This window comes from Drosophila virilis, chromosome 3, assembly GCF_030788295.1.
Source record: "Drosophila virilis strain 15010-1051.87 chromosome 3, Dvir_AGI_RSII-ME, whole genome shotgun sequence".
NCBI classification, from domain to species: domain Eukaryota; kingdom Metazoa; phylum Arthropoda; class Insecta; order Diptera; family Drosophilidae; genus Drosophila; species Drosophila virilis.
Window position 1 is genome coordinate 11,415,006 of NC_091545.1, and position 27,540 is coordinate 11,442,545.

The 27,540-nt window shown below is 42.2% G+C and overlaps 3 protein-coding genes across 6 annotated transcripts; 1 reads left to right on the forward strand and 2 right to left on the reverse strand.

The window, feature by feature from the left end:
• Nucleotides 1-193: 193 nt before the first annotated feature.
• Nucleotides 194-4,911, reverse strand: LOC6624259 (uncharacterized). Its single transcript, XM_002047123.4, has one exon. The coding sequence runs from the start codon at nucleotides 4,726-4,728 to the stop codon at nucleotides 574-576; it is 4,155 nt and encodes a 1,384-aa protein (XP_002047159.2). The 5' UTR covers nucleotides 4,729-4,911; the 3' UTR covers nucleotides 194-573.
• A 1,154-nt stretch (nucleotides 4,912-6,065) lies between these two features.
• Nucleotides 6,066-26,600, reverse strand: Snmp2 (Sensory neuron membrane protein 2). Of its 4 annotated transcripts, none has more exons than XM_015175255.3 (10): nucleotides 26,579-26,600; nucleotides 11,531-11,688; nucleotides 11,325-11,472; nucleotides 11,090-11,222; nucleotides 10,327-10,379; nucleotides 9,638-9,898; nucleotides 9,138-9,570; nucleotides 6,712-6,830; nucleotides 6,505-6,630; nucleotides 6,066-6,443 (listed from the first exon to the last, which is right to left on the reverse strand). In XM_015175255.3, exons 2-10 carry the CDS (start codon nucleotides 11,584-11,586, stop codon nucleotides 6,258-6,260), a joined length of 1,515 nt encoding a protein of 504 aa, XP_015030741.1. In that variant the 5' UTR covers nucleotides 11,587-11,688; nucleotides 26,579-26,600; the 3' UTR covers nucleotides 6,066-6,257. The 4 variants fall into 4 exon arrangements, with proteins under 4 accessions (XP_015030741.1, XP_032291186.1, XP_032291187.1 ...); XM_032435295.2 differs by lacking the exon at nucleotides 26,579-26,600 and adding an exon at nucleotides 15,832-17,038; XM_032435296.2 differs by lacking the exons at nucleotides 10,327-10,379; nucleotides 26,579-26,600 and adding an exon at nucleotides 15,832-17,035 and having other exon boundaries at nucleotides 6,067-6,443; nucleotides 11,085-11,222.
• LOC6624731 (probable serine/threonine-protein kinase DDB_G0288147) lies at nucleotides 21,832-24,792 on the forward strand. The gene is given in 3 exon segments (XM_070208650.1): nucleotides 21,832-22,534; nucleotides 22,570-22,637; nucleotides 22,639-24,792. Coding segments are annotated over 3 exon segments (993 nt in total). The 5' UTR covers nucleotides 21,832-22,239; the 3' UTR covers nucleotides 23,269-24,792.
• Nucleotides 26,601-27,540: the final 940 nt, after the last annotated feature.

Below are 27,540 nucleotides of genomic sequence, written 5' to 3' on the forward strand. Positions count from 1 at the left end.
TGCTGTAAAAGATGAACTAGTGTAGGCGCCAATATTTGATAGCACTGTTTCTATTTAAAAATGGTTCTTATGACATCATTGTACAACTCAATGAAATTTAAAAAGCTGAACATTAAGTTGCTGAAAAGAGGAATAATTAATTTCAATTTAATAAGAAATGCACAATAATTTGATAACTTGCTATCTCACGCCATTCGCTGATGTTGTGTGTGCATGCCTTTATTGCTGTTTATGTTAACAAGGCTAACACCAGGCCAAAAACAAGTTAATGAAATTAATCAAAAACATCCACTTACTGTCGCGGCCGCTGTTGGCAGCCGTAAGCGTGTCGTCAGGTCTTCGGACTGGTTGACTCTCCACTCTCCGCACTGAATTAATTTATCGTATTAAGTGTATGGTTTATTTTTGTTTTATTATCTAAATCATAATTATGTGTCTTAAGATTAATAATTTATGAGAATTCTGTCAATATACAAACTAAACTAGCCGCATTACACGCATATTTACAAGTTTCCCTACCAATATACCCAAATTTTAGTTTTTGTTCCACTTTAAATCAATTGGGACGTGGTTTTAGGACCGGATCGTGGTTGTTGTTCGATTCTGGCCAAAATCATAAGCATAGGCCGTTTTGGCTGACGCTTTGACGCTGTTTTCCTTAAATTTGGCATAATACGAGCTGGCAGTGAATTTACCTGGGTTGGACAGAGTGGACGTCGCGGTGGGCTTTGTGACAGTTGATGGCGACGTGCGATCAAATGTTGCTTTAAATTTAGCAAAGAATGGATGATCAAATGGATCTTTAGTCGTCGCACTCCTTGCTGTCGTTGCGGGGCGTCGAGTTGTTGTTGAGGTAAATAGGTAGGGTCTAGGCGTTGTGGAAGTACTCAAGCGGGACGTGGAGAACTGAGGCCATCTGGTGGTGGTTGGGCGAGCTGTTGTAGTCGAGCGAGTGGTTGCCTTAAAGGTGGTGGATGTCTTTAAGCTGGGACGAGCTGTAGTTGTTGTTATTGGATAGCGAGTTGTTGAGAACCAGGTTGATGTAAATGGCCGCCAGGTGGTTGTAGAACGAGTTGTTGATCTCGTTGTTGTTGGCTGTTCTGTGGCTCTCGTTGTAGGGCGAGTGGTGGGTCGAGTTGTTTGTCTTGTTGTTGTGGAACGCGTTGTTGATCTCGTTGTCGTCGGCTGTGTTGTGGCTCTCGTTGTAGGGCGAGTGGTGGGTCGAGTTGTTTGTCTTGTTGTTGTGGAACGCGTTGTTGATCTCGTTGTCTGTTGTGTTGTTGCTCTTGTAGTCGGACGAGTTGTGGGTCCTGTTAATGTGAAACGCGTTGTCGATCTCGTTGTCGTCGGCTGTGTTGTGGCTCTCGATGTAGGGCGTGTTGTAGGTCTCGCTGTTGTGAAACGAGATGTGGATCTGGCTGTTGTGGAAAGCGTGGTGAATCTTGCTGTTGTCTTTGTTGTGGTCCTCGTAGTAGGACGAGTTGAAGGTCGAGTTGTGGGGCTTGTTGGGATTCTCGTCGTTGGACCAGTTGGGACTCTAGTTGTTGTGTAACGAGTCGTGGGTCTGGCAGTGGTAGCTCGGGTCGTGGGTCTAGTAGTTGTCTGACGAGTTGAGGATTTTGTAGTTGTTTGGCGAGTTGTGGATCTGGTTGTTGTTTGTCTTGTTAATATCGTACTTTGAGCTTTTGTTGTATGATTAGGTGTGGTTTGTACTGCGGTTGTTGTTGTACGACGAGTTGTCGATATTAATAGAGGTGTTGTTGTCGGTGTCCTAGTTATTGACGCGCGAGTTGTCATTTTCGAAGTATTGGGTGGCTTATTTATAGCAAATGGATGGACTGTTGTGAAGGGTCGACTGGTTGTAGTTGCACGAGTTGTTGTTTTGTGTGTTGTTGTTGCCTTGGTTGTAATTTGTGTTGTTTTTGGTGCTGGTGTTGTGTTTGTGCCTTGTGTAGATTGCCGGAGATCATGTGGCGATGTGGCCGTAAATTTAATGACCTCTTGACGAAAGCTGTCGCTGCTTATGTATGGATGATGTGTAACCTTAGCTGCCGCCGTGGGCTTGGAAGTGGTGCTTATTTTAGCCGGACTAACTTCTGGCTTATTGGCTAGGCTGAGAAAGGGATTAGGCACATGGGCTGGACTGTGATTAGAGTGGGAAGTGGGTTTATTTTGCGTTATGGATTGAATAGCATTAGCAGAAGGCTTATAAAGAGGTTTCAGAAAAGGATTGTGATCGTAACTAGACTTTGAAACATGCTCTTGTTCAATAAACTTAATAGGGCGAGTCTCGGATGTGCTAAGTGGAGTTTGTTGCTGGGGCTTAATTTGCTGTAGAAAGGGATTTGAACCAAAGGGATGATTAGGCACCACGGTTATTTGGACTGGTGGCTTGGCAGTTGTTTTAACAGCTGGGACTGCCACTTGCGTTGTTTGCGATGCGCTTAGACGTTGCAGGAAAGGATTGGCCCCGTAGTCATGGTTAGCTGCGATCTTTACTACCGGCTGCTGTTGCGGGGCTTGCACTTGTGGTCGCTCTCCATAATGGCTAGGCTTCTCCGCCTCGGAGATTTCGTTGCCTGCAAAGCAATCGCTCAACTGTGCCAGGCTTTGGCCTCGACAGTGCCCATTATACACCGTCCAGGCGTTGAAGCCATCCCCCGATAGACGTGTGTGCTCCTCGTGTATAGTACGGATGCATTGGACATCATCCGAGATATCGGAATCCAGCAAGCGATCGCATTCAATGTGACAGGCCTTGCCACCGCCCTCGTCGTGCGTGCACCAGTAGAGATCGCTGATCTGGAAGAGGCCGTGATCCTCACTGCCATCGGCATTCAGGCGACCTACTGCAGCCGTGTTGTAGGAGGACTCGTGCTGGGCAATGCACACCCAGGTGGGTATCTCCTGCATGGGAAGCTTGTGCTTGTAGTAGAGCTCCTGCGCCAGCTCACAGCGATTGTATATCTTGCCCTTGGGCTTGGGTTTCCTCACCAGCTCATTGCCTGCCGGCTTGACTGGCCTAAACGGTTCCTTTTCAAGTTCCTTAGACTCGAAGCAGCTGGCAATCTCCGCTTTGCTGCGATCCCTGCAATGTCCATTGTACACTGTCCACGCAGTGAAGCCATCCCCGGATATGCGTGTGTGCTCCTCGTGTATGGTGCGTATGCACCTGACATCATCGGTAATGTCCGAGTCCAAGAGGCGATCACACTCGATGTGACAGCCCTTGCCCCCGACGCCCTCACCGTGCGTGCACCAGTAGAGATCACTGATCTGAAACAGACCGTGATCCGCGCTGCCGTCCGCGTTCAGCCGACCCACCGCCGCCGTATCCAGGCGGGATTCATGCTCCGCGATGCACACCCAAGTGGCTATATCCTGCATGGGAAACTTGTGTGAGAAATACAACTCTTGCGCCAATTCACAGCGTTTATAAACTTTACCAGCTCGCGTAGGTGTTGTGTAAAAGTGTTGTTGTGTTGTTTGTTGTTTGGGTGTTGTGTGTTGCTTGAAGTTGAGCAAGGGATTGGTAGCTGGTGTGCTGTAGACGCTGGCAAAGTGGGATTTAGTGGGTAATCCAATTAGATTGGGATGCGGCTGAACTTGCGGCTGGCGCGGGCGCAGGAAAGGATTTCCCGGATAGCTGACCAACTTGTTGGAAGGCCTGTAGTAGGGATTGGGTGTCGTAGCAGCTGGATAGCCATAGCTGAACTTGTTAACGCTGCCGACAATGGCATTGGGATGTGTGGCCGGCGCGACCAGCGGTGGCTTGGCAAAGCAGGCGGCCACCTGCTCATAGCGCTGGTTGCGACAATCCCGGTTGTAGACGGTCCAAGCGTTGAAGCCGTCGCCCGATATCTGCGTGTGCTCCTGGTGAATGCGCCGTATGCACTGCACATCGTCCGCAATGCTGGAGTCCAGGAATTGTTGACAGCCGGCACGGCAGCCCTTGCCGCCGCGCTGATCGTGCGTGCACCAGTAGAGATCGCTGATCTGGAACAGGCCATGATCGGCGCTGCCATCGGCATTCAAGCGACCTACTGCCGCCGTGTTGTAGGAGGATTCGTGCTGGGCAATGCACACCCAGGTCGGTATCTGCTGCATGGGCAGTTTGTGCTGATAGAACAGCTCCTGTGCCAGCTCACAGCGACTGTAGATCTTGCCCTGCCGACGCTCTGGAACCAGACTAGACTGATGATAGCTCACCTTGATCGGCTGCTGATAGGAGGCTGCCACGCGCACAGCGTTTGAGTTGGCAGTTGGTAGACCACAGCCTGCCACGTAGGAGGCCGCATCCTGGCGACAATACGCATTGTAGGCCTGCCAGGCGTTAAAGCCATCCCCCGAGATGCGCTGATGCTCCGCGTGGATCTTGCGTACACACGCAACGTCGTCCGCAATGTCATCGTCGCGTAGACGCGAACAGCTCAGGCCACAGCCCGCGCCCTGACCCGGCGGCGAGCACCAATATACATCGCTGATCTGGAAGATGCCATGCGAGCCGCCGCCCGGTCCGCTGCCACCGCCAAAAGCAGCCGTGTTCAAATCACTCGAGTGCTGCGCAATGCACACCAGGTTGGCCACCTGGACAGCTGGTAATCCGTACTGCTTCTGCAGCAGGTTGGCCAGTTCGCAGCGCTCGAAGATTCTCGCCAAGCTGAGCTGCAGCAGCAGCAGCAGCAGCAGGCAGAGAAGCACTGAGAATGGACGCGACACTGGCAACATCTTGCGATGCTCTGACACAGAACACAGCGCGACACGGCCTATATATACTCTCGCTATATATGTGGAGAGAGAGAGGAACAGTCCTTAGTCCGAATCGAACCGAACTGATGCGAATTTGAATTTCAAATGTTATTTCACTTTTTGGCTTTTCAGGGGGCGCTGCGTGCGTTCGCGCGTTTCGTCGTCGACTGATCGGGCCCGTGGCGGCGGGTCTCATCTTGAGCCCAAACAAAAAGCTGAGCTGGGCCGATTTGAATACGTATATATTCACACATGACGACAGCGATGGCAAACTGGTTGTGGGGCACTCTGTGTATTGCATAATTATTGACCATGTCCATAGGAACGGATTGGAAAGATTCTCTCAGACAGTTTGTCTAAAGGTGTCCACGTGCGAAAGAGCCCAAAGAAAGGGGAGGAGGAGGGAGGGACGGCCAGATAACCGTAAAAGAAGATCGTTAATGCTGCGAAAGGTGCTTTTTTTAGTTTTGGCCATTAGCTAGAAATTTGCTAATGAAATTAATTTCAATTATTTATTAGACAACAGCCACATTTAAGCGTTTCGATTTTATGAAACTGGTTAAGAACGCGCGACTTTCCGACGCGTTTTAAAACGCCTCACACACGCCCAGCTGACAATTGCTGTCGCGTTGTTGCGGCTGTCACAGCAAATGACAGGCCCAGTAGCAGACCCCTCCCGCCATGCCGCAGCCCTCACCTGGCGCCCCTTCACTCACCTGCGTGTATGTCTCAATCGCATTGAAATCGAAGCAAACACCTTGGCGCTTTTGTTGTTTCCTCCAGCGATTTGTGTTTTTTTGTTTGCATATCGGACTTGGTCAATCCTCCAGTCGCTCGTCTCGTTGCCCAAGCTCATATCTTCTCATCTACAGGTTTCTTTTTTCTTTGCATGTTTCAGCAACTCTATTAAAAGCGACTCTGCCTTAATTTGCAGTTGCGCAGGGTGTTTAATGAACATCTATTTTCGTTTTTTTTCTCTTTTTTTTTTTTCATTTTTTCGTTAATTTTGTATTTTAACTGCCATTGATTGATTCACTAAATGAATAATTTATGTATTTCTTTGACACTCGCCATGCGCTGATCTTGAACTTGGGCCGGCTGCGGTCCAGCCATGGTTAATGGCTTTTAACTGTGTGAATTGGAGTCAACAGCTTGCGGTTGAAGTGATTGTTAAATAAATTCAAATTCGTTAAAAGTTTCTAGGAAGAATCTAATTAAATACGTCAAGAGCTTACATATTCCTAGAACTTCTATTAAAGATAAAAACAAATTCATTTCGTTTTTAGACAACAAGTTGTTTTTGTTTTTAGTTTAAACATAGTTTTTAGTACGCGCTAAATCACAATATAATAAAATCACATTTAAACAATAAATTATATACAAAAATTCGTGAACAATTCGTGTCGAGTGTTGTTACATTCATATTATAATATAATAGTAGTAATAATAATAGTACGATTTTTCTCTCTTCTCAATAATAATAAAATACCATCATTTCACATTCTGCCTCAGCCCACCTGTTTGACGGGCGCCTTCGCGGGCCGACCCCGCTGATAGGTGTAGTAGAGGAGGCTGAGAATTGCCACGCCCATGCCACCGCAGAGGCCCGCCCAGTGTACGATGTCCAGCGTTTTGAGCGTGTTGATGAGTTTCTTTTTGAAAAAGTTCACCATTTCACCATTAAGTTGTATACCCTGTAAAAACACAGTTGTATGGTATGCTCGACGAATGTGTCAAAGAGTACTTTTTACTGACCTCCTCCACCCAAATAGCGGGCATCAACACCGTCGTCAGATTCTCCGTGATGGTAATGCGATTTATACTCTTCAGAAACATATTAAACTGCACCCTCTTGCCACCCTGCAGCGGCGTGCCCGTCAACTACAACATTATAATTCAATATTTAAGACATTAACTTCAATTTAATTTAAAACTCATTTTTGTGTCAAGGATCTCGCTCACCGTTTGCACGTCGACAAAGGTCTGGTGTTTCTTGGCATCTGGCTTGAGACCTCGTATCATTTTCCTGTACTCATTCGAGGCGCCCAGCATATGAGGCAGCGTCAAGATGACGGGCGCATCTGCAATGAAAATAATTGCATTCATAAGTGTTATATGGTTTTAAGATTTGCATGATATTATAATTAAAATGCCAATGCAGTTGTTAAATATTGTTTACAAAACAAAACAGGATTATTCGACCAGCTAGTCATAAAAAATATATTCGAATCACCTTAATTTAACTTAACTGGTAAGGTTCAATGGATCTGTAGGCCGACTTGGCCATGCCTTTCAACAATAAAATTCTTTAGCACGGAAATGAAGTCTGCGTTTATTTAATAAATATTTATTTATTTAGCATTAGCACTGGACCAATTTGTTGCGAGAATTTCCTCATTTGGTGGTCATAGCAAATATCAAAGACAAATATTTCCAATTGCTGATCATTATGGAAACTGTTTACTCACGTTTTGCCAATTAAAATGCGGCAAGAATCTCAAGTCTGAAACGTGCGGCGGGCAAACAAACACCCAAACAAAATGAGAAATAATAAAAATCATATGGAATTTAATGCTTCAATTTGTAGAGCGGCTCTCGAGTAGATCATAATGAGCCTATGAGCACTTCAGAAGCCATAAAAGCAGCCGTCAACACTTTTCATTTCAAATGCGCAATACAAATTATCTACTGGTGCTTGCTGCTGGTTCTCCTTTTTATTCCCCCTATGCAATTGCTTGTCTTGAAGTGTTAATTAAGAAATTAACAATAAATTCAAATGCGAATGCGAATGGGTCAATAAACGACGCAACTAGAGAATATCAGCTAGCCAAATGAAAAGGAACATTGAACTGCGTATACTCTTCTTTGTTGCCTAAGTTATCTAATATTTCAACGAGTTGTAGAAATGTAAGCCTAACGCGGAACAACTAAAATTGCTAATCGGAATTTTAGGACACAGTTTTGTTGGTTTACTGATGGGAAATAAATAACAGATTATTATACCAAATTTAATAATGTGGCCATAGACAGCTGACAAATGCAGGAATTCGTAAATTATTACAAGAGACTGTGTACAGATAGATGCAGCAAACTCTCTAGTCAGTTTCTAAGACCCTCATAAAGAGTATACAAATAAAGATCAAACTCTGCCACGGCCCACACACAACTCTTCCTAATGAAGCTGCAATTTGTTGTAGTTATGCGTGCGCGTGCGCAACGTTTGAGTTTATTAAAAAAAAAAAAAAACTTTGAATTGCCTTTAAAGATGCTCGAAAAGAATTTGTTGTATGAAATTTGATTATTTTTGTCGAGCGCATAATTTAAATTGATGAGCTGTGCGTTTGTGAGCCTCCGATTAACATACATAAGATTTCTATTGGCATTAGATGAAGAGCTTGCTCAAATTTGCATTTGCTGTAGAAATCGAAACCTTAGAAGACAACATTGATTTAGCACTATAACATTTCTGCAACTAAACGCATGTCGCGTGAAGGTGTAGGGAGGGGGGCGGGGATTCTACAAATAGTTTAAATTATTCAAAGATTTGCATATGAAACATAATATGATATCAAGAGCTAAACAAACACGTTAATTTTCTGGTCGAGGCGTAAATAATCATGCCAAGCATTTCCGGATTTTCTGGAATTGCTTATGCATATATTATTTTTTTGGAATCCTGAACGTTATACATATTTTATTGGCAGTGTCTGCGATACCGAAAGTCGATATCTGTTGTTTAATTTTGGCTGTGACAAACGCGGCTAGCTAAGTATTAATATGGCCAATTGAACAGTTTGCTGTGTCAACTGGTTTCTTCCACCTCGTTGGGGGAGTCTAATTAATGCCCATATTAATGGACCTGGCGGTCGTTAGCATAACAAATAAAATACCTTAAAGAGCTGTCAAATGTTCACTTTATAAACATAAATAAGGTGTCAATTAAATTAAATCGGATTTATATAATCATAACCGATAGCAAAATCAATACAGAAGTCTACGCATGGGTTCGGATTAATGTGCATTAATTAAACATTTAAACGAAACCTTAAACACAACTATTAAACGGTTAGTAGCTATGTTTTTGTTTACATGTTTTACAAAATTGAGCAAGAGATTTAATCTAGATGAAAATTCATTTCCGTAAATAACCTAATTGAAAAGATGCTTAGTTTTGACATATTTATCGCAGTTGAAAGTTTTGAAAGGTCATTTTTCAGGAATTTGGGAGTTCTTACGTAGGAAATGTTGCGATTTCAGCAAGAATATTGACATTAAGCTTAACAAGTCTTCAATTGGCTTAGATCCAGAATCAATTCAGAGAGCAGACCATGCTAGATTAAAATCTAGAAAGGACATTTGGCATAATTCAGGTGTAAGATTTCACTCACCCAAACAGGTGGTCAGATCCAGAGCACCCGCATAGAGACAACCATTTTTGCGCTTGATCACATTCGCCAGTTTGTCCACGCAGAAGCATTCGTTGTCGTGTTCGGGTCCGATGTCGTTGATGAAGTTCTCGCCAATGGAGTACCTGAAGCCAGGTATGCCCTGGTACTGTATGTCCGACTGATAGAAGAGCTGCACCGAGCGACAAATGTCCGCGCTGAAGATGTACATGGAGTCGCCGCGCTGGCGAAATGGGGGATACGAGGAGGCGTCGGTGCCGTTGATCTGGTTACAGACAGAAGTCTCGCCCTCGGTGCTGCCATTGAGCCACACCTGCAGATTGTGTGAGTCGTCGAGTTTCTGGATCTCCAGCACCTTTGTGGCATCCCCCTTGCCCGTGTGCACCTCGTACACCTCGTGACCGGAGCCGTTTTTCTGTAAGACAAACCAAAGATTGAGGCATGTGAGTGGACATATTCTGCCTTGTTAATGGGCTACTCACGTGTCCAAAGAAGGAAAAGGCCAAGCTGCCATCGCTTTGCTCGCGTATGGTCTTGGAGCCGCTCTCCTTGATCTGATTGCAAATCGCCTTGGCGATGCCCTGGGGATTGATGCAGAAGCGCACCCCATCGAACAGGTACTCGCGCACCGAGGTGTGCACAAACATGGAGCGAGGATCGTTGAAGACGGCCTTCAGATTGGCATTCAGATGGACCAGCAGCAGGGCCAGACCCGGATCATTCTCGCTTATCTGCAGCACAGACTGTAATGAGAGCAGAATCAAGTACGTTTATCGATAAGTCAATACGGGAATTGGCGAATTTGGGAACAGAAACCGGGCAAGCATTAGCATAGCAGGTAGGGTAGGCGGCGCATAGAGGGGCGTGTCGGTTAGCCTTAAAGCTTGTGTTAAACGAAGCGTTCACCAAATTAGTAGGCAGTTAAAAACTTATATGTACTGGTAATTAATTGCTTTAAATAATTGTAAATGTAGTTGACTGACAGCCTAGGCAATTCGAACTTAAATTTCAATTTATCAAAATATATTTACAATTGTGATTAGAATTTGAACCAAGGTTCATGCCAATCAATATGATTTGTGTGCTTGCGTACTTGAGTTTAATGAGCAAAATTGTAATTATCAAAAGCATGCACATATGTAGATACAACTGACATGATAGTTCAACTTACTTTGACATCTTCAATAAGGCTGACTAAGATGCCGTTAACCCAGCTAAAGGGCGCTATAATTGTTGTAGTTAATATAAGTACATTAGTTACCATAAACAGTCGGCGACCTTTAAGCCGCCAGTTCTAACTCACGGCTTAAAAGCCAAGGTTTGTTAGTATAAACGTATTATCTCAATAGTTATAAAGCTGGTCAAGCAATAATTAATATACTCGGCACATTTTATTTGTTACTGACCTAACTCAAACTCTTAATTCGAGCTGTAGCAGCCCCAATTAATCAGATTAAAGGCTTAATTGCTTTACGCATGTCTGGGGTAAAACATATTAATTAATAACTATAAAAGCTTTGAAATCGATACAGCCATATCGGCTGGCCATCATCGAGCGTAAGAACAAAGTAAGGCCCAAAACAATAGTTAAATTAAAAGCATGCGTAGATTGTATCTGCAACTGTAGCCATTACCAATTGGCTAACCATACTTATATAGAAGTGTACATCACTTAAGCCCATAAAGGCTAGCAACCATTTGGGTCAATGTTTAATTAGTTGACTCAATCAACCCGAAACCCAAACCAAATACCAAATAAATCCAAGCCAGACCAACAACATTGACCTATGCCCATAAACAACATGCTCGGGCAGGTCTGAATGGCTTGTCCATCATTCCACTCCTTTACCATTTTGAATATATAGATATATATATGTATATATGTGTATATATGCTTGGCTTTATAGAATTAGTAGTGAATAAAATTACTTTACGTTTCCCTCGTATGCGCTCCATCAGACGCTTTAGAACTCGTACGCCGGGCGTGCGATTCAATCGCGAGTTCAATCTATTCGCAAAACCCTGTAAGATATCTGTGATTTCTCTTTCGAATACTTGCAAAAAGGCCTGTAAGATGTGTCAGAAGATTAACAATACGATCACAATGCATAATACTCAATTATCTTTCGTATCATATCAGATAATAATTCCAACTCTAATCATACTCACATTCATGTGCATATTGAGAGCCACAATGCGATCGCTTTGGGTATAGGGAGCCGACGCATCCTCATCGAAGTCAAAGTGCACGTTCTGCACGTAGGTGATCTTTGAACCGTCTCGCGAGAAATGCTTGACCTTCTTCTGGCGATATTGTCTGTGCAAATAGTTAAACATTTAGCCAAGATATTGTGAGTAAGTTACACTTAACTTACCTGTAGACATATGGCCCGATCTCCTCGACAATGGGTATGGCGCCATTCTGTATCATATCGGGATTCGTGACATTGAATATATATACCTTGAAGTTAAGCGGTTGGGGTAGGTTTACAAAGCGTTTGTACTGCTCCGAGCCATCGGCTATGATAACGCTCTAGAGGTGCGAAATAAGATGAAATATGATATTATAATTACATTACATATTTATCTGCTTCAAGAAGCTGATTTCCCAATTTATCGCCTGTCGACTTAGCCGCCAAATTATGATCGAAATGATGAATTACTGACCATAAAATTCGGATCAACGTCATCGACGCGAACCAGTTTTTTTTTTCTCTCTCATTATATAGCTGAAAACAAATGCTATGTCAACAAGGCATTGCATTTGGTTTTGTTAATTATTTTTTTAATTGGCGTATAAACATTCTTTTCGATTTTTTAAGACGCATTTACATTGGAATTTTTTATCAGAGTGCAATGACCGCAATGCCTAACAGAAAAACAATTTTGTTTATTAGATTAATCGAGACGATATTTAAGGCGCCTCGAAAAAATGCCTAACTGACAGTATTTCACGGCAATTTCTATGTCAACTTGTGACCCTGTGTACAAATTAACACTGAAAAACTAAAAAGTGGGCGCCTCCACAAATATTTACGATTCCCTCCAGCTAAGGTAAATACATGATCAAAATTGGCAAAACTAAAAGATTGAAAAGCCGAAAAACATGACCAGCAATATAATTTTATAGTGCCACGTACATGGTATATATACTATTGCCAAGTACATGATACAATTGAGGAATTGTCAAAAGATCTTCGAAAACCATAAAAATAACCACAACGATTTCAAGGTCAATGCACACACGCACACACACAAATATACAGCGCAGCCGGCGACGCGGCGACGCGGCGACTGCGCAGTCGGCATATGAGAAGAGCATACAAAACGTTTGATTAACCTTAAGAGCTGCTGAGCGAAGAGAAGAGAGCCGAAGACCAGACAGCAACAACAGCAACAACCAATCGCAGCGACGCATTGACACTGGCCCAAAATTCAGTCAGCAGCCAAACAAGATAATAATAATAAAAAACAAAAAATAAGCAAAACAAAAATTAAACAAAATAATTATTGCGAAATTGACCAATTTTAACAATTTGACTACAACAAAAACAACAACGGCAAATCAAAGTCAAAGCAAGCGCCAAAACGTGACTGAAATAAAAAAAAAAAAAACAAAAACCTTTTCGTATGCAAATGCCGAGATGAAGCGCGTCTCGGCGGGTTCAGCGGGTTCATTGGTTCAGCTGGACAGAATGTGCTCAGTCGCTGGGGTCAATGTGGCGTATGCGTAATATTTATGTGTGTTAACTTTCTAGAAAACTGACGTGTTAATCGCTTGGCATTGCCTGCTGTTGGCCCCATTGCACAATCGTTTGGCCATCAATTGCTTTGAATTTCAATTGGTTTTTTATTTTTATGTTTTTTTATTTGCATTTTGAATTACAAATAGAAATGGCCCAAAAGGCTGCCTTCAACTTGAAGGCGACACATTTGGTTGGCGGCAACCTTTAACATTAACTTGACTTTTTTGGCCATTCTAGATTGCAACTGAAAGATATGCGGCACACGGAACCGCATACAATGGGCCATAAAACACACTAAACATAAGTTGACCTCACCCATGGGCGCTAGCCGGCAAGGTTTTTAACTCGAAAAAAACACAACGCATGACAACCCTAAAAGCGCAATTAATGCGACTTGTGCCCACCATGGGCAGGGCCAGGGCAGGGCAATTAAAAATCGCTGCGGCACATTCTAATTACAATAAACAGCCTCAGCCTCAGATCTGGCAATGAGTCAGTGCCCAAGCAGATGCCTTGAGAATCCAAAGAAGATGTCACATTTAAAGCCAACTTCAAGTATTTAGCCATAAAAATATAGACGACTGTTTGGCCTAGAATTCGGGTGTTAAAACATGAAAAACATTTGTAATTGTTCTTATTATAGGTACAAGATATAGACCCAAACTACACAGAGAGAAAAACGGCGGGCTCTTTACAATACTAAATTGGAAAGGTTTTAAGCCCGAATAGAGTTAAAAGTTCTTGAGTTAAATATGCACTTAATTCAAGCTGGAAGAATAAATGTGGATTAAATACTATTCCGTTCTTAAAATTGGCCTAATAAGGCTGAAAAACGTAACAAACAAATCTGGATTTAACTATTTTCGTACTTAAAAAGTTATACGTAAGAATTTCATACTTAAATGAAGTAGAAACCGTCTTATCGTACTTTTTTGACCATTTCTAATTGATTTAAGTAAAATTATTATTGATTATTTCTCTGTGTGTATAATTGTAATTATTTAAATAACATGGTTTAGACACCAGGGATGGGTACCCATATAAGGGACCTGAATTTGTGTTTAGCGTGCGGGCTGAGTGCAATTGTCAGACAGCGAATACATCTGATAGTTGCATTTAGGTATATAGTTACATATACAGATGGTATCTGGTCTGTTTTGGCCAGCAATTTGATGGGCCCACACGCTGCACTCGTCAACGGGTTTTCCTCTATCGAATGTGGCATGTTCTGCAGCGTCATTCGTGGCGATAATGAAGCGCTGTCGTAACTATGTAGATCGGCGCGATGTTTTGCAACTGTCTGGGGGCTATAATAATGAGTTGTGGCTGCCTTTTAAATGTAATAGCTTCATGTTCTTTTGAAGGTCAGCTTTGACGCCGACAACCGGCATGTTTAAAGTGCATTAAGTGACAAAAAACTTTAGGCATTCTGAAGCTCATTCACACTAAGTCAAATTTGAGTAAGAATTTTAATGGATTTTGTGGAGCGGACGCGAGTTTGACAGTTATTTCTAAAGCATGTTGCAAAAATGATTATTATCATGGGACACTAAAACAATCTCTTTGATGGGCTAAACTTTAGTCATTTGCTTTTACGACTTGGTGAATGTTATACAATATGTTATATAAGATCTTAATATGATGATCAGAAAGATTAAGAAAAGGAAGGAAGGGCCATCTTGGCATGACGAATGCTTTATAGCCTTGTGAGCATTTGGCTAACGGCTTTAATGAAAAGTTACATTGAAATCTTGGAAAAGAGAATAATTTAAGTTATAAAACTCATTTTACGAATATCAGTCAAAGAGGCCTTCTTCTATGGCCTCTACGAGGGCATTAGAAATTTTACTGAAAAGGACCTATACAACATTTTAAATATAATAATGCGCATATTTCCCAGTTGCTAACTTCTATTTCGAACAATTCTTGTGACTTTTGACGTTTCTATAATGTATAAAGTTTATTTTAGCTGTGCGCAATATAAATTAATCACAGCTGCCAAGCAAACGTTACTTTGGCTCTGACTAAGTAAACTGACAATAGAGAGCTTTTGAGAAATTCTCGAAATCAAGTCTAGGCTTGTTAGCTCAAGTATTTGCTTATTAGAATACACAAAATGTCAAACAAAATAGATACTGTTCGATACTGAAGAACAAATACCCTAACAATCCAACGCAAGACTGAAAGCTGGGCTTGAACCAAAGTGGCGGCTTTGGAATTCTTATTTATCCAAATCAAACCAAAAATTATATAAGAGAGAACCCAAACATAGCGTTTGGCTAACCATATTTTCGGTACAACGGGCAAATTGTAAATTAAAAATTGAATTGTTTCATTAAAAATGTGAAAGTACATACAAAATCAAGGCTTAAACCAAAAACCAGCTTTTGGAAACGAATCGACAATTTGGTTGAGTTTTGCAGCCCTTTTCAAAAAATGATCGCATAGCTGTACGATCATATGCCCTACTCCGTCTTACAATGTCAAACAATATTTACTTCAATGCATAAGTCAAAGTTCTCCAAAATTCCACTAACCAGTGTTAGGGTATAACCAGTAAATAAACATATTTGACTGTCTAATTCCAAAGAGTCAGTTGCTTTGTCTGTTTTTTTTTGCTAAGAGAAATTGTGGCTTAAAGCTGTGAATATTCGAGAAAACATAGCGAGGCGCTGAATCAGCAAAGCTCGAAATTAGCAGATAGATAAGTATCTTAAAGCGACAGAGATATGTATCTAAAAGATACACAGACATGTATCTTAAAGGCACACCAATATGTATCTTAAAGTATAAAGATATGTATCTTAGAAATATATAGATATGTATCTTAAAGATACACAGAATCTTAAACAATTACTGCACTGTTCAAGTTCTAACAAGTACTCAAACTGATCCCGGCTAGTTGTTGGGGCGTATTTGTTGTGACTCACCTGTTCGACCTTTTTGTGTATCATGATGGGGAACAGCGACCAGCCGCAGTAGGCTCCCAGCACGGCAACGATGACGCCCAGGGCGCTGACAATCAATGACCAGTGCAGCATATTGCAGTTTCAATAATCTATCACCAATCTAAGAGCAGAGAGCAGCCGGCACCATGGGCCAACTGATTAGCCGGAAGTGAGAGGAGGTAAGGGCTAGCGACAGCTGTTTAATGAACGTCTCTTGCCGGCAGCTCAATCAGAGCATAGTTTAAGAGATTTATGTATTGGATTCGACTCTCGCAGTTGCCTGACCTACGCCAAGACAGCAGCTGCCACTTGCTGTTGTTGTTGTTGTTGTTGTTGTTGCTGTTGATGGTCGCCAGCGTCGGGTGCCGAAACAAAGCGCACTATTTATAAGATATATACGCGCTTTCAGGTTTTGCCTTATTGTTATATATACACCTTTATTTTGAAATAAACAAGTTGTTGAATGCGCTGCTCCGCGATGCGTTGGGTTAGTTTTGGTTTGGTTTGGTTTAGTTTTTCTGTTTGCTTTGCTTTTCCTCTCGGTGTGTGCGTTATATGTACCCATACATATATAAGAAGTATTGTAATTTATAATGTCTTTTATTTTTTGCTGCTTTTTTTTTTTTTGTATTTTTTGTCGTAGTAAAAGTAGCAAAAAAAACTAGTTTATGCGCCTCGTCGCTTGTTAGGTGAGAGCTTTTTTTTTGTGCTTTAAATAATTTTGAAAATAATTTTTGATAATTTTTTTGGCTAATTTATTTGGGTCAACACTTTGACGCGCCGAAGCTCATCCACAAACTGACAGCACAGGATAATATCGGCACATATTTATTTGTTCACCCACACACACACACACAAACAAGTAACGTTTGTGAAGTTCAGATTGTATCTGGTGCCAGGAAAGTAACAGGGTGTTTGCGGTTCGGGCGCTCTGCCGTGCCAAAGGCTGCGATAAAATCGCCGCACATTTATTTGACGGGCGCACGCGAATGTATGAGGTCGAGCGTTGAGAATTGTGGATTGAGAATTGAGAATTGAGAACTGAGACTGGGCAAATACGATTTTCACTTTGTAATTGAATTGTTTTGCCGTTAATGACCGGGTATTTCGGTAATTCGGACTCGTAGATCGTAGCGCGCTGCCAACGCGCCGCATGGAACAACCGTAAACGACTGCCAAAGTTCAAGACAAGCTCTGAGCGTAGCGGCGTCCGCTGCGACGCTGAGCTTGTGAGCCGTCAGCCATGCCCCTCGGCCTGCCCGCCCTCCGCCAGCGATCAGTCTGCATAGGTAGTCGCCCTATACGTATATTTATGTGCCGAGAGAGAGAGAGAGAGGGTAAGAAAAAAAGAGAGCAAGCGACGCATTGACAGCTCGAAGAGCTTGTCGCGAGGGCTAACTGACCTGAGTCCCGGGTCTTTAATGATGCTGCAAGTTGTTGTCGAGTTGTCCAGTTGTTGTTGCTGTTGTTGTTGTGGCTGCTGATGAGCAAGACGTTGTTTTTGTGTAATTTGGTTATAAAAATTATGGGCGGCCCATTAGCAAATTAGTGCAACTATTTTTTTGTATATTCATTTTTATGCATATTTAAGCTTTGAAGTTTAGTTTATAATTGCCTTTATTAGCATAGAGTTAGGCAAGGCTCGAAGAGCGTGATTTAACTAAATAAATACTTTCATATTTAAGCTTAACAATTAAATGTTTATCCTTATCTTGCGCTTAGTTTTAAGGTCAGCTCATCAACATTCTCTGCCTCTGCCTCTGCCTGAACTGACCTGCACAAGAGCCAACTCCATTTAAGGTGCTGCCAACTCACGTTTTTTTTTCTTTGGCCCGCTTACGCTCTCGCGCTCCTCTCTCTTCAACCGCCGCGTGGGTGCACTTCACGAGAGCCCCAAGAAAAAATAAATACCAAACGCATTAACAGGTTTTTTTTTTTGGGGTTTTGTGCGTGCCGTGAATTTTATGTATAATAAATTTACAACAACAACAAGCGGGCGAAGTTTTTGTTGAACTTGACACGATTGTTGTTGTTGCTATCATGTTGTTGTGAATTTACAGTTGTTGTTGTTAATATAAATTGCTTTTCGTTTGCGCTTGTGTTGTTGTTGCCATAGTTGTTGTGCAAAAATGTAAGGCTTTAAATATTAAACAAATGCAAAACTCAGCGCTAATTAAAGTTAAACCAACGGGAGATGCGAACAGTAAATGTGAAGCGAAATGAAATGAATAACATGACAAATGAATAGACAAATGAATAGCAGTGTGTGGGGTGTGGGGTGTGAGGTGTGCAGCAAATGAAAATGAAAAGCGCACAAAATCGACCACAACTTTTACTTGTGCACAAATGATTTATAATTATGCATATCATAACATTATATTTAATTTGTTGTGTCATATTTGTTCTTGTTATTGAGTTAATAGCCAATACAAATATATATAGTACCACGCCCACATAATTTCAAATATATATTAACATACTTTAAATACCATTAATGAATGCCCTAACTTATAATAGTTCATAAGTTCACGCTATTGGAATATTATAATCTATTATTATAATCTATAATCTATTTTATGCAAATATTTGAAATTAAGCTTAAGTCTGATCATTGGAATTGAGTTTGAGGTCAACCGTATGGTAAATAAAACAGAAACTTACGAACATTTTTCGCGAATTTTCCACATTTGAGGGTGGAATTCCCGAAGACCCCAAACTACTGATATATTCTAATCAGATAAAATTTAACAAAATTATTTGGCAAGCCGTTTACACTTTTATGTTTAATTGTGTAATTATTCTTGCTTTTTTAAGCATATAAATTCAAATTTTAAATTTAGAGGCGCTTAATTTTTTTAAATTATGCCACTCATACAGGCTTTCTTCGGCTACTCTTTAGCTGTTCCCTCATTATATGCTGGCAGACTTGAGAGTGTTTTGTGTTAATTATTTTGTAGCATTATCCACAGTTAGCCTAGTTTTGAAGGGCCCTGAACCCAGTTTCTTATTTGCGTGCAGCTCGCTGATATCGTAATTTAAATATTTATTGCATTTTTTATGCCTCGCTTGCCACTTGACTACCAAGCAGAAGCTGCCAGCATATCCTCACTAATACACAGACACACACACACACACACACACACACACACACACACACACACACACACACACACACACTGTGTGTCCCCCTTTTATGTGACCTACAAATTAAATTCAAATCTTGTGTAAATACCGAAGGCAAAGAAACAGTTTGTGTTGCACAAATTGATTGCATGTGTCCTGGACGACTTGCAAGAAAAGAGAAAAATGTGGAAATCTGCGGCATTTGATAAAATGATGTATGAAATTTCACACGACAGGAGACTGGCTGTCGGGCCGTCAGCCCGGTATATAATAAAAAACAATCAAATATAAGTAGGCGGCACGCCATGCAAACATGTACTATATTCTCATCGATGGCATGCGACGGCAATTCCAATTTATAGATAATTTGATACGAACTGTCAGACAGTCAGTCGGTCGATCAGTCAATCAGTCAGTCCGTCAGTCAATCAGTCAGTCAGTCAGTCTGCCAGTCAGTTATTCGGTGACTCAAAGTGCTGCCAACTAGCACAAGGACATCGGAGGCGTAACTTTGTTTATGCGCGATTCGGAATGCATTTCTAATGTGTATTATGCTTGCAACTGCAATTTGCTAGCAATTGCCATAAATATTTCAAGGCATGAACTCAGATGGCGGGTGCCTGCCCCCAAATAGAATACAACAAAGCCGCAAATGCAATTAAATGGATTAAACGACAGCCAAAGGTAGCGAACCCCAAATGAGGCCAACGCGGCGTATGAGCAATGCGATCCGTCGTCTCTCGTAGGTGAGTGAGTGTGTGTGTGTATGTCTGTGTGTTTTTGTTGCAGGGTGTGCCTGCCACTTCATAGAACAATGCCAGCAGCCTGTGGCAGTCACAACATGTACATTTGCCCTGCCCCTGCCCGCCAGCCCATCAACAGCCTGTCATTGTCTAGGGGCAGGCACTCCAAGGTGCATGGACATCAGTCGTGGCCAAAGCGGGCGAACGTCCGATTGATGAGCAGCCCGCTCGGCTGCCTGCTGTCGAAAACTGTGTCATATAGAGTGCTAAAAGATTTACGTCCGTCTCTAATCCTGCCTCCTATGACTGTCTCTCCATCCCGTCTAGTCCTCTCAATAAGTGGCACAAACGACTGACGCTCACCGCAGGCTTAAGTGTCTCCAACTGCCAGACAGCTCATGTGTGTTTCTGTGTGTCTATCTGTGTGTGTGTGTGTTCTATAGTTTTTCATTTCGCATTTCCTACTGATTGTTGTTGTTATTGTGGCTGATGTGTGCCCTGCAGCAAAGCTATTCTGCATAATTGCCGGGCCCGTCTCGTTGAATGTGTTTTGCCATTTGACCCCATAAGAGTAGCTCTCACAGAGCACTGCTCCTGAACTGAGCCAATTGGTTGGGATTTGTTTTGGATTTGTATAGCTGATGTTGGCCATGAATTATGTAGACACTCTGTAGGCTAAGACGAGGTTATTGCCTATCTAAATGAACTTTGAGCGCAGGCAGATAAAACAATTCATATTAAAGTGGTTTTTGGGAACGATTTAGAGTTGAAGCAAGAAGGAGCTTCTGGCTGGAGCTGTACTTTACTCTTGATTATGACTTAACTATGAATAATCCAACTTTTCATCTAAACATATTTGATAGTTGCAAATGTTGGGCAAAAATCGAATATAGCCCGCATTTTGTATATAAAAATATGCACAACTTGCCATATTTTCGGGTACAACGGGCAAATGTAAATTTAAAATTAAGTTGCCTTTCTTTCACTTTTAATCCAAGAAGTTGGGCTTAGGGATGTGGTAAAACAGCATCAGCTTCAGGCGAACCCCAAGGTAGAGAGGTGGTTTAAAATTTCAACAGTATCCATTTGCTTGACTTTGCAGCCCTGATTCAGAATAAACTTAGCATGCTCCAGAAATTGAAGTGCTCCTTTGGGCACATACAATTTATTTATTTCCTTGCTTACGAACCTGCTCTTAAGTTGGCTTAAAGATTACGCCAGGTGCTGCACAACATTTCTATAGGCTTTCCAGTTTGTAGTTTGTAGTTAAAGCCTTTGTCGACAAATTGCGCAGTTTCGCCTAATCAGTGGACTGCATAAATCGTCAATTGGCTCTGCAACAGAATTCAATTGAATTTGCCAACAAATTAACGTCAGCGTGCGCTACCTGCACAATAATTCCATAAAATGAATTACTGCGCATTAAGATAACGCACACAGGCACACAGCCTCACACACAAACACACACACACACATACACACACATGTACACAGATGCTGTACACAGTCGCAATGGCAGTCGATGTCCTTCGAAGCAGACAACCCAGGGACGCGCTGCAGCCTGCAATGCTGGAGGCCAAATAGCTAAAAGCAACAAAAAAAAGCAAAAAACAGGCTGAAATAAAAGTAATGACAATAAGGCGCGAAAAGCGCGCTCGGAAAATCCTAGCAGCGTATTCAAGGCAATCCAAAAACAAGCCCCAAACCGCGCGCTATGCGGGCGTATGCGCCATAATAACACGCATACGCCGCGTTGTACGTGCAAAATCAAAACATAAACCAAGCGTAGCCCCAAATCTAGTAGCTGCTCTGGCTTGTGCGGCATTCGAATGTGTGTGCGCATGTGTGTGCGTGTGTGTGTAGGGGGAGGGCTTTGGGTTGGGGTTGTTTTTATTTGGGTTTTTCGCTGCACTTCGTGTCAAACTCGTGAACGGCATTCTGTGAGCGCGTGACCAGAGAGAATGCAATAGAGAGAGTGAGAGAGAGATAGAGAGCGAGAGCAAGCAAGCCGAAGGAGTTTCCCTACATGTTGATGATGATGATGATGATGATGATGTTGTTGTTGTAGCAACATAATCGCACTTCGTGCAGCGCTGGTAAATTGCATTTGCGTTTCGTGAATTCAGTTTTCAGTTCTGTTTCAGTTTCGAGTCCGTGCAGGTGCCTGCGAGCGAAGCCAGCGCCAGTGAGCCAGAGCCAGAGCCAGTGCCTCGGCCGAGTGCAGAAGTTTAGCAAAGCCAAGTAAAAGCAAACAAGTGCAGCTATTTGTATGCATGTATGTATGTGTGCATGTGTTTATGTATGTGTATATGCCCCCGCCGTAGCATAGATACAGAGATACCTACACATTTTCAACGCCAGCCGCCTGAAAAGTGAAAACAAACCAGGCCAGTGCAAAACTAAACTCAAGTAAAACCTAAAGGAAAATAAGTTAGAAAATCGAGAACTGAAAGTTCTTGAATTTCTCGGTTAATTCCCTGGCATAGTTTTGATCAAAATACGACGCACAATCTGCACAGAGACAATGTCGACGCTGCCATTCCTGTTGAGCGTTGCCGACGAGCTGGACAACATCCATACGCAATCGTATCTGGATGACTTTGGTCTGGGCTTCCATCCGCATCGTCAATATTATCGCACGCCAACCATACAGCTATCGCTGCCGGCCAGCACGGACTGGACTGGACGCACGGATTGGCAGGGACGACATTCGCGTTTTCGCAGCTACAAGTTCTACGATGATTCGCAGAACAATCTCGAGGAGGAGCAGGACCAGGAACAGGAGGCGGAGCAGCAGCAGCAGCAGCAGCAGCAGCATAGTCTGCAGCACGAACTACAGCTGGAACATCGGGAGCACAACAAAGATCACCACCAGCAGCAGCAAGCCCATCCACAGCAGCAGCAACAACAACAACAAGCTCACACTGCCAACATGGTCAAGTCGAACTCACATGATGTAGGCGTAGGTGGATTGGGTCTGAATCTGAAGGCCGGCGAGGAGGAGGATGATGAGAACATCGATCGAACTGTGCGCATGTATAATCTGTCCAAGAAGTGCTGCAAGAATTACTATCGCCATGCCCTCGAGTTGGACGGACTCGGCGCCAGTGGCCGGAGCAAGTGCAGCAATGCGCGTACCGAGTGCTATCATTCTGGCTCCAGTTCCGAGGAGAGCCTGCAGAAGGTGCCATCGCCCATAGAGTTTCTCACCTGTTTTCTGGTCAAGAAGACGCGTGCGCCCAAATGCTCGAGCCATGCCCCAGCTGCCGGCCGTGCGGCAGTTGGGCAGCTTAAGAAGACATAGAACGCGGCCGCGTTGCTGCCAGCAGCAACAGCCACAACAACAATAATAACAACAACAGCAACAACAACAGCATCCGGCTCGATGACATCGACGTCGGCGTCGAAGCGTCGGAGCAACTGCTTCTGAATGTTGGCCAGAGTCGGTGTGCTCTGCGGCCAGGCCTGGAGCTGGCTGCAGCGTTGCGGCGAGCTGCCTAGCTCGGAGCCAACGACGTTGCCTGCAACGCGTTTGGGACGCATTACCTATTAGGCGTCTCAATTGCAGGGGCGTGGCACACACGACTCACACACACACAGACACAAACAGGCACACACGGGCACACAGCAATTAGCATTGAAATTGTTTTAAGGTGCACAGGAATTTGCATAAGGATTCGTGCTGCGGCTTTATTTTTCAGCTAAGGGACAAAGGCCAAAATAAATACAACAACAAAAAAGGAAGCCGCTTCGATTTGAACCAAACACATACACACACACACCGAAATTGTTTTTTGAAATTCTTAATAATCGCGACACAACAATTTTTAAAGCCACAGATTTTTACCGAAAATAACGAGAATTTGTTAAGCAAACGTTTTTTATACGAATTTTTTGATACCTAAAAAGTGAAACAAACAGAAATAACTATTTATATACCTATATATTATATAATATACATATTATACATATTGTACTTGAAAAGAAAAAAAACTAAAAACGGGCAAATTTAAGGCACATCCTAAACAACAACAAACACACACAGCTTAAAGCAGCTCACACACACACACTCACATACACATATATACAGAAAAAGTTTCTGGTTTTTTTTTTATTTTTGGGTAAAAACAAAAAAGTTTTTTTTATAGCTCAGCAAATGAAGAACTAACAAAAATTACAGAAACTACCGACAATGTCGGCAAGTGTTGGAGTGGATTCAGGTTCAGGCTATGAAAAGTGAAACAAGTTACAACAAAAAGAAGAAGCAGATGAGGAAGAAGAAGCACTAAGGACATTTAGAGAGACCTGTGCCATATGCAGTTGCCTATTGAAATGGAAATTTGTTGGGATCGAGTCCAAACTGAGACATTGCAGAATTTACAGATGATTTTTGATTTGATCTATGCCCAACGTAATATTTCCGTGTTCTTAATGTATTCTAAATGTTGAAGAAGAAAACCCCCAAAAAAAAAAAAAACTAAAACAATACAAACTAAAAGAAACAATATAGTAACATTTTATATATATACAACAACAAAGAGAAAATACATAAATGTAGCTGTTTGCACTTTCAGAGTTTAGTATGAATTAGAACTACAAACATGATATATATCATACTCGGTATTATATATAGTTATATATAACATATGCTCGTTCGATCCTATAGTACATGAATGTTATTCAACACACATGGATTTACATTAGCTGTACACGACATGTGGATTATAGTTCGGCGCATTCAGAAGGGAATTTTCGATTCGATTTGAAATCCTTTGTGGTCTGCGCCCATTTACTGCTAATTGTTACTTGATGTCAATCATAATCGATATAGTTAACTTAAGAGCTCTCTCCCAAAACATGACAAAGTAGCAAAAAATGTTGAACTCTAGTCACAAAAACACACTCATATCTATTGTAGAGCCGGCAGGCTCCATTATTATTGCATAGATTAGCATTAATTTGTAAATCATCCTCTTCTAAGCACTCTACAAATCAAGCAAGGCATATCATATGGAAAACTTCAGCTAAATCGAATACATATTTAACTTGAAAATTTAATAAATGAATGTGTAACGAATGCGACTGCAGCTCTTTTGTCTTACTATTTTTTGAATCTTTTTAAGCTTAAAGATTTGCGCATTTTATGGCATATGTTTGGCCTTGAGCGCAGACAAGGACATGTGGCGTGTCCTTCATGCCATAAACGAATACTTGACACTCGCATTAATTTGCCACGCGGACACTCTAAAGAAATTACCAACGTCAAACTCAAAAATTTCAAGTGCAACAAAGTAATGGAAGACAAAATTGTGACCTTTGCTCAAATGGACGACGACAAGCAAATGGCATGTCCTTTCGCCTCGCTTCGCATGCATATGAGCTAAACTCCGGCTGCGGCTGCGGCTGCTGCTGCGACTATCCTGGCCCTGGACATACCAAGGATCCGACGTCAGCATTTCTTTTGGAATTTCAAATGAGCTGCAGTGACAGCGTCGCTGCGACACGACCTCCGACCTCCGACCTCCTGTCAAGCCTTCAGACAGCTCGCATCAAAGAGCGCATCGCACAACATTTTTGCCACCTGCACCACATTCACTTTCCATTTCAACGGGGCTCGGTTGTTTCTATTGGGTTCAATAGCACAACACAAAAATAGACTAATTTTGCATGTGGCACACCTCACGCTTCCCGCAACCCCCCCTGGGCTGGGCTTAAAAATAAAAGCCTGTTTCTTTTCGTATGCAAACAAGTGCACAGCACATTGTGGGCGTGACGGGGGCACCGGAATGGACAAAAGGAAGTGTATTTCTTATGTTATACCCTGTACGCATTAGGCGAGCACAGTGGGCGTATGCTTGCACATTAAGTTGCCTAAGCTGTGGTTGTCTCTCCAACTGACCCAAATGTTGTATGCATATTCTTGTGACTGTCTTCACAGTTGAAAGTCTTGACTTCCTTACAGTACATTTTCCATTTTGGGTAAATAGCCTTAATCTGTACCCCTTTATGTTTTTTGCAGTTTCGCAATTGTTTGCAGAGTATCCGCTAGTCGAACACTCTCAACTACCACAAAGTTGTTTTTGATTTTTGTCTTTCCAAAACAGAACTGAAACTTTGTACGTGCTAGCTCTAGTCGTGTCTCTGGTTACATGACGTTGTTGCTGCGGCCCTTGCTGCGCTTTTCCTTTAAAGGAGAGGTGAGGTAGACGTGGTGTAGACGCGCGCGATGGTGCTCGCTCGCACGGCCAATTACAGTTTAAGTTGGGCCGTGCTGGCCCGTCTTCAACTTGGGCAATGGCACCGCATTGCAGTGGCAGCTGTGGCAGCCTGTGACGCGCTGCTCCTGGGTTCGCTTGCACCACAGCACAAAAAAAGGTTGCCCTTTTGTGGTTGACTACCTTGGCGACTGCTTGGCCGCAATTTATTGGTGCACCCAATTTGCCAGCTTGAGTCTTGACTTACGTCCTTCAAACTCTGTGCCCCCTCGGCTGGTGCAATGCCCTGCTTGTTTGTGGGTCCATCAGTCTAAATGCTTTGATTGATTTGCCACGCCCCTTACTAGTTCTCTATTTCGTCAGTTTAAAATTCGCTGCGCAGTTTATTGATTTGCTGTAATTAGTTTGACACGAATTTCATTAAGTATACGCGAACGCACGCGTAATTACGTATACGTAATTTGAGAGGCTTTGCATTATTTTGTGTAGCATACTTTCAGGCTTCCGCATAAAATTTATTTATATTGAATTTTTCTGCACAGCGGCTTATTATGCAGCGTTTTTTTTTTTGTTTTTAATTGGAAAACGTGCAAATTAATTGGTTTTAATATTAAAACAAAACATTTTCTTTAGCTGCACACAACTCACACTTTTGCAACTGATTTTCGTTTATAATTTATAAGCGCACTAAACTGATGTATTTTGCGGAGGCGTTGTTAAGGCCACATAAAATCGAGAAATGAACTGATAATGCTGCAGATGTTGTCGCCTCTGAGGTGAGCTGCTGCTGCCACTGGCATTTTGCCCGCTGGCTGACAAATTTGTGGCGCGCAAATGAGCGAACAAAGGTATTGCACGCGCGGCAGCTGTAATAGGCTATGGGAGATGCATCTAGAAAACGCCCACACCCAGACTCAGATGCAGCCCCACCCGCCTGGCGGCAGCGCGTGCCCAAAATCGCTCATACGACCTGTGGGTGGACTCATGCAAAACATGGGTTCCACTCAGATCCACTCAATATAGAAAGCGAATCAAATATATAACACAAGGTCTTCCATAAGCGGCTGCCAAAGAAAGTGCCTGAACGCGACCCACACCCTTTGGAATTGATCGCTGGGATCGTTTGCTTGGCATTTGATTTGATTTTGCCATAAACTCAAACAAATTAGTCGATTACATAGTTGTTTTTTCTATATAGAATTGTTTAGCTATAATTACAATGCATTATTGTCACTAGTTTAGTTATGTTGTTGTTGTTGTTAACGTTGTTGTAGCTGCTGCGGCACTTCATTGATTTCCAAACGAGAATTTGTGCGCGCATTTCACGGCTACACTGCGCTACATGGTAACGCAAGTAAAGGCTAAATATATTTAAATTCGGAAAACTCAAATAGGTTTCATTAAATATTTTTTTTTGGCAATATTTAATGTACTAAGTTAGTTTTTAATAAAAAATATTGAAACAAATTAGTAAAATAAATTTATATAGTTTCTTTTAACTTTCACATATTTTTAATTAAAAAACTATAGCATATTTTTTTTTGAGCTAATTTTTTATTAATAAAAATATGTTTTTTTGTCCTATCAATTAAAAACTTTTATAATTTAAG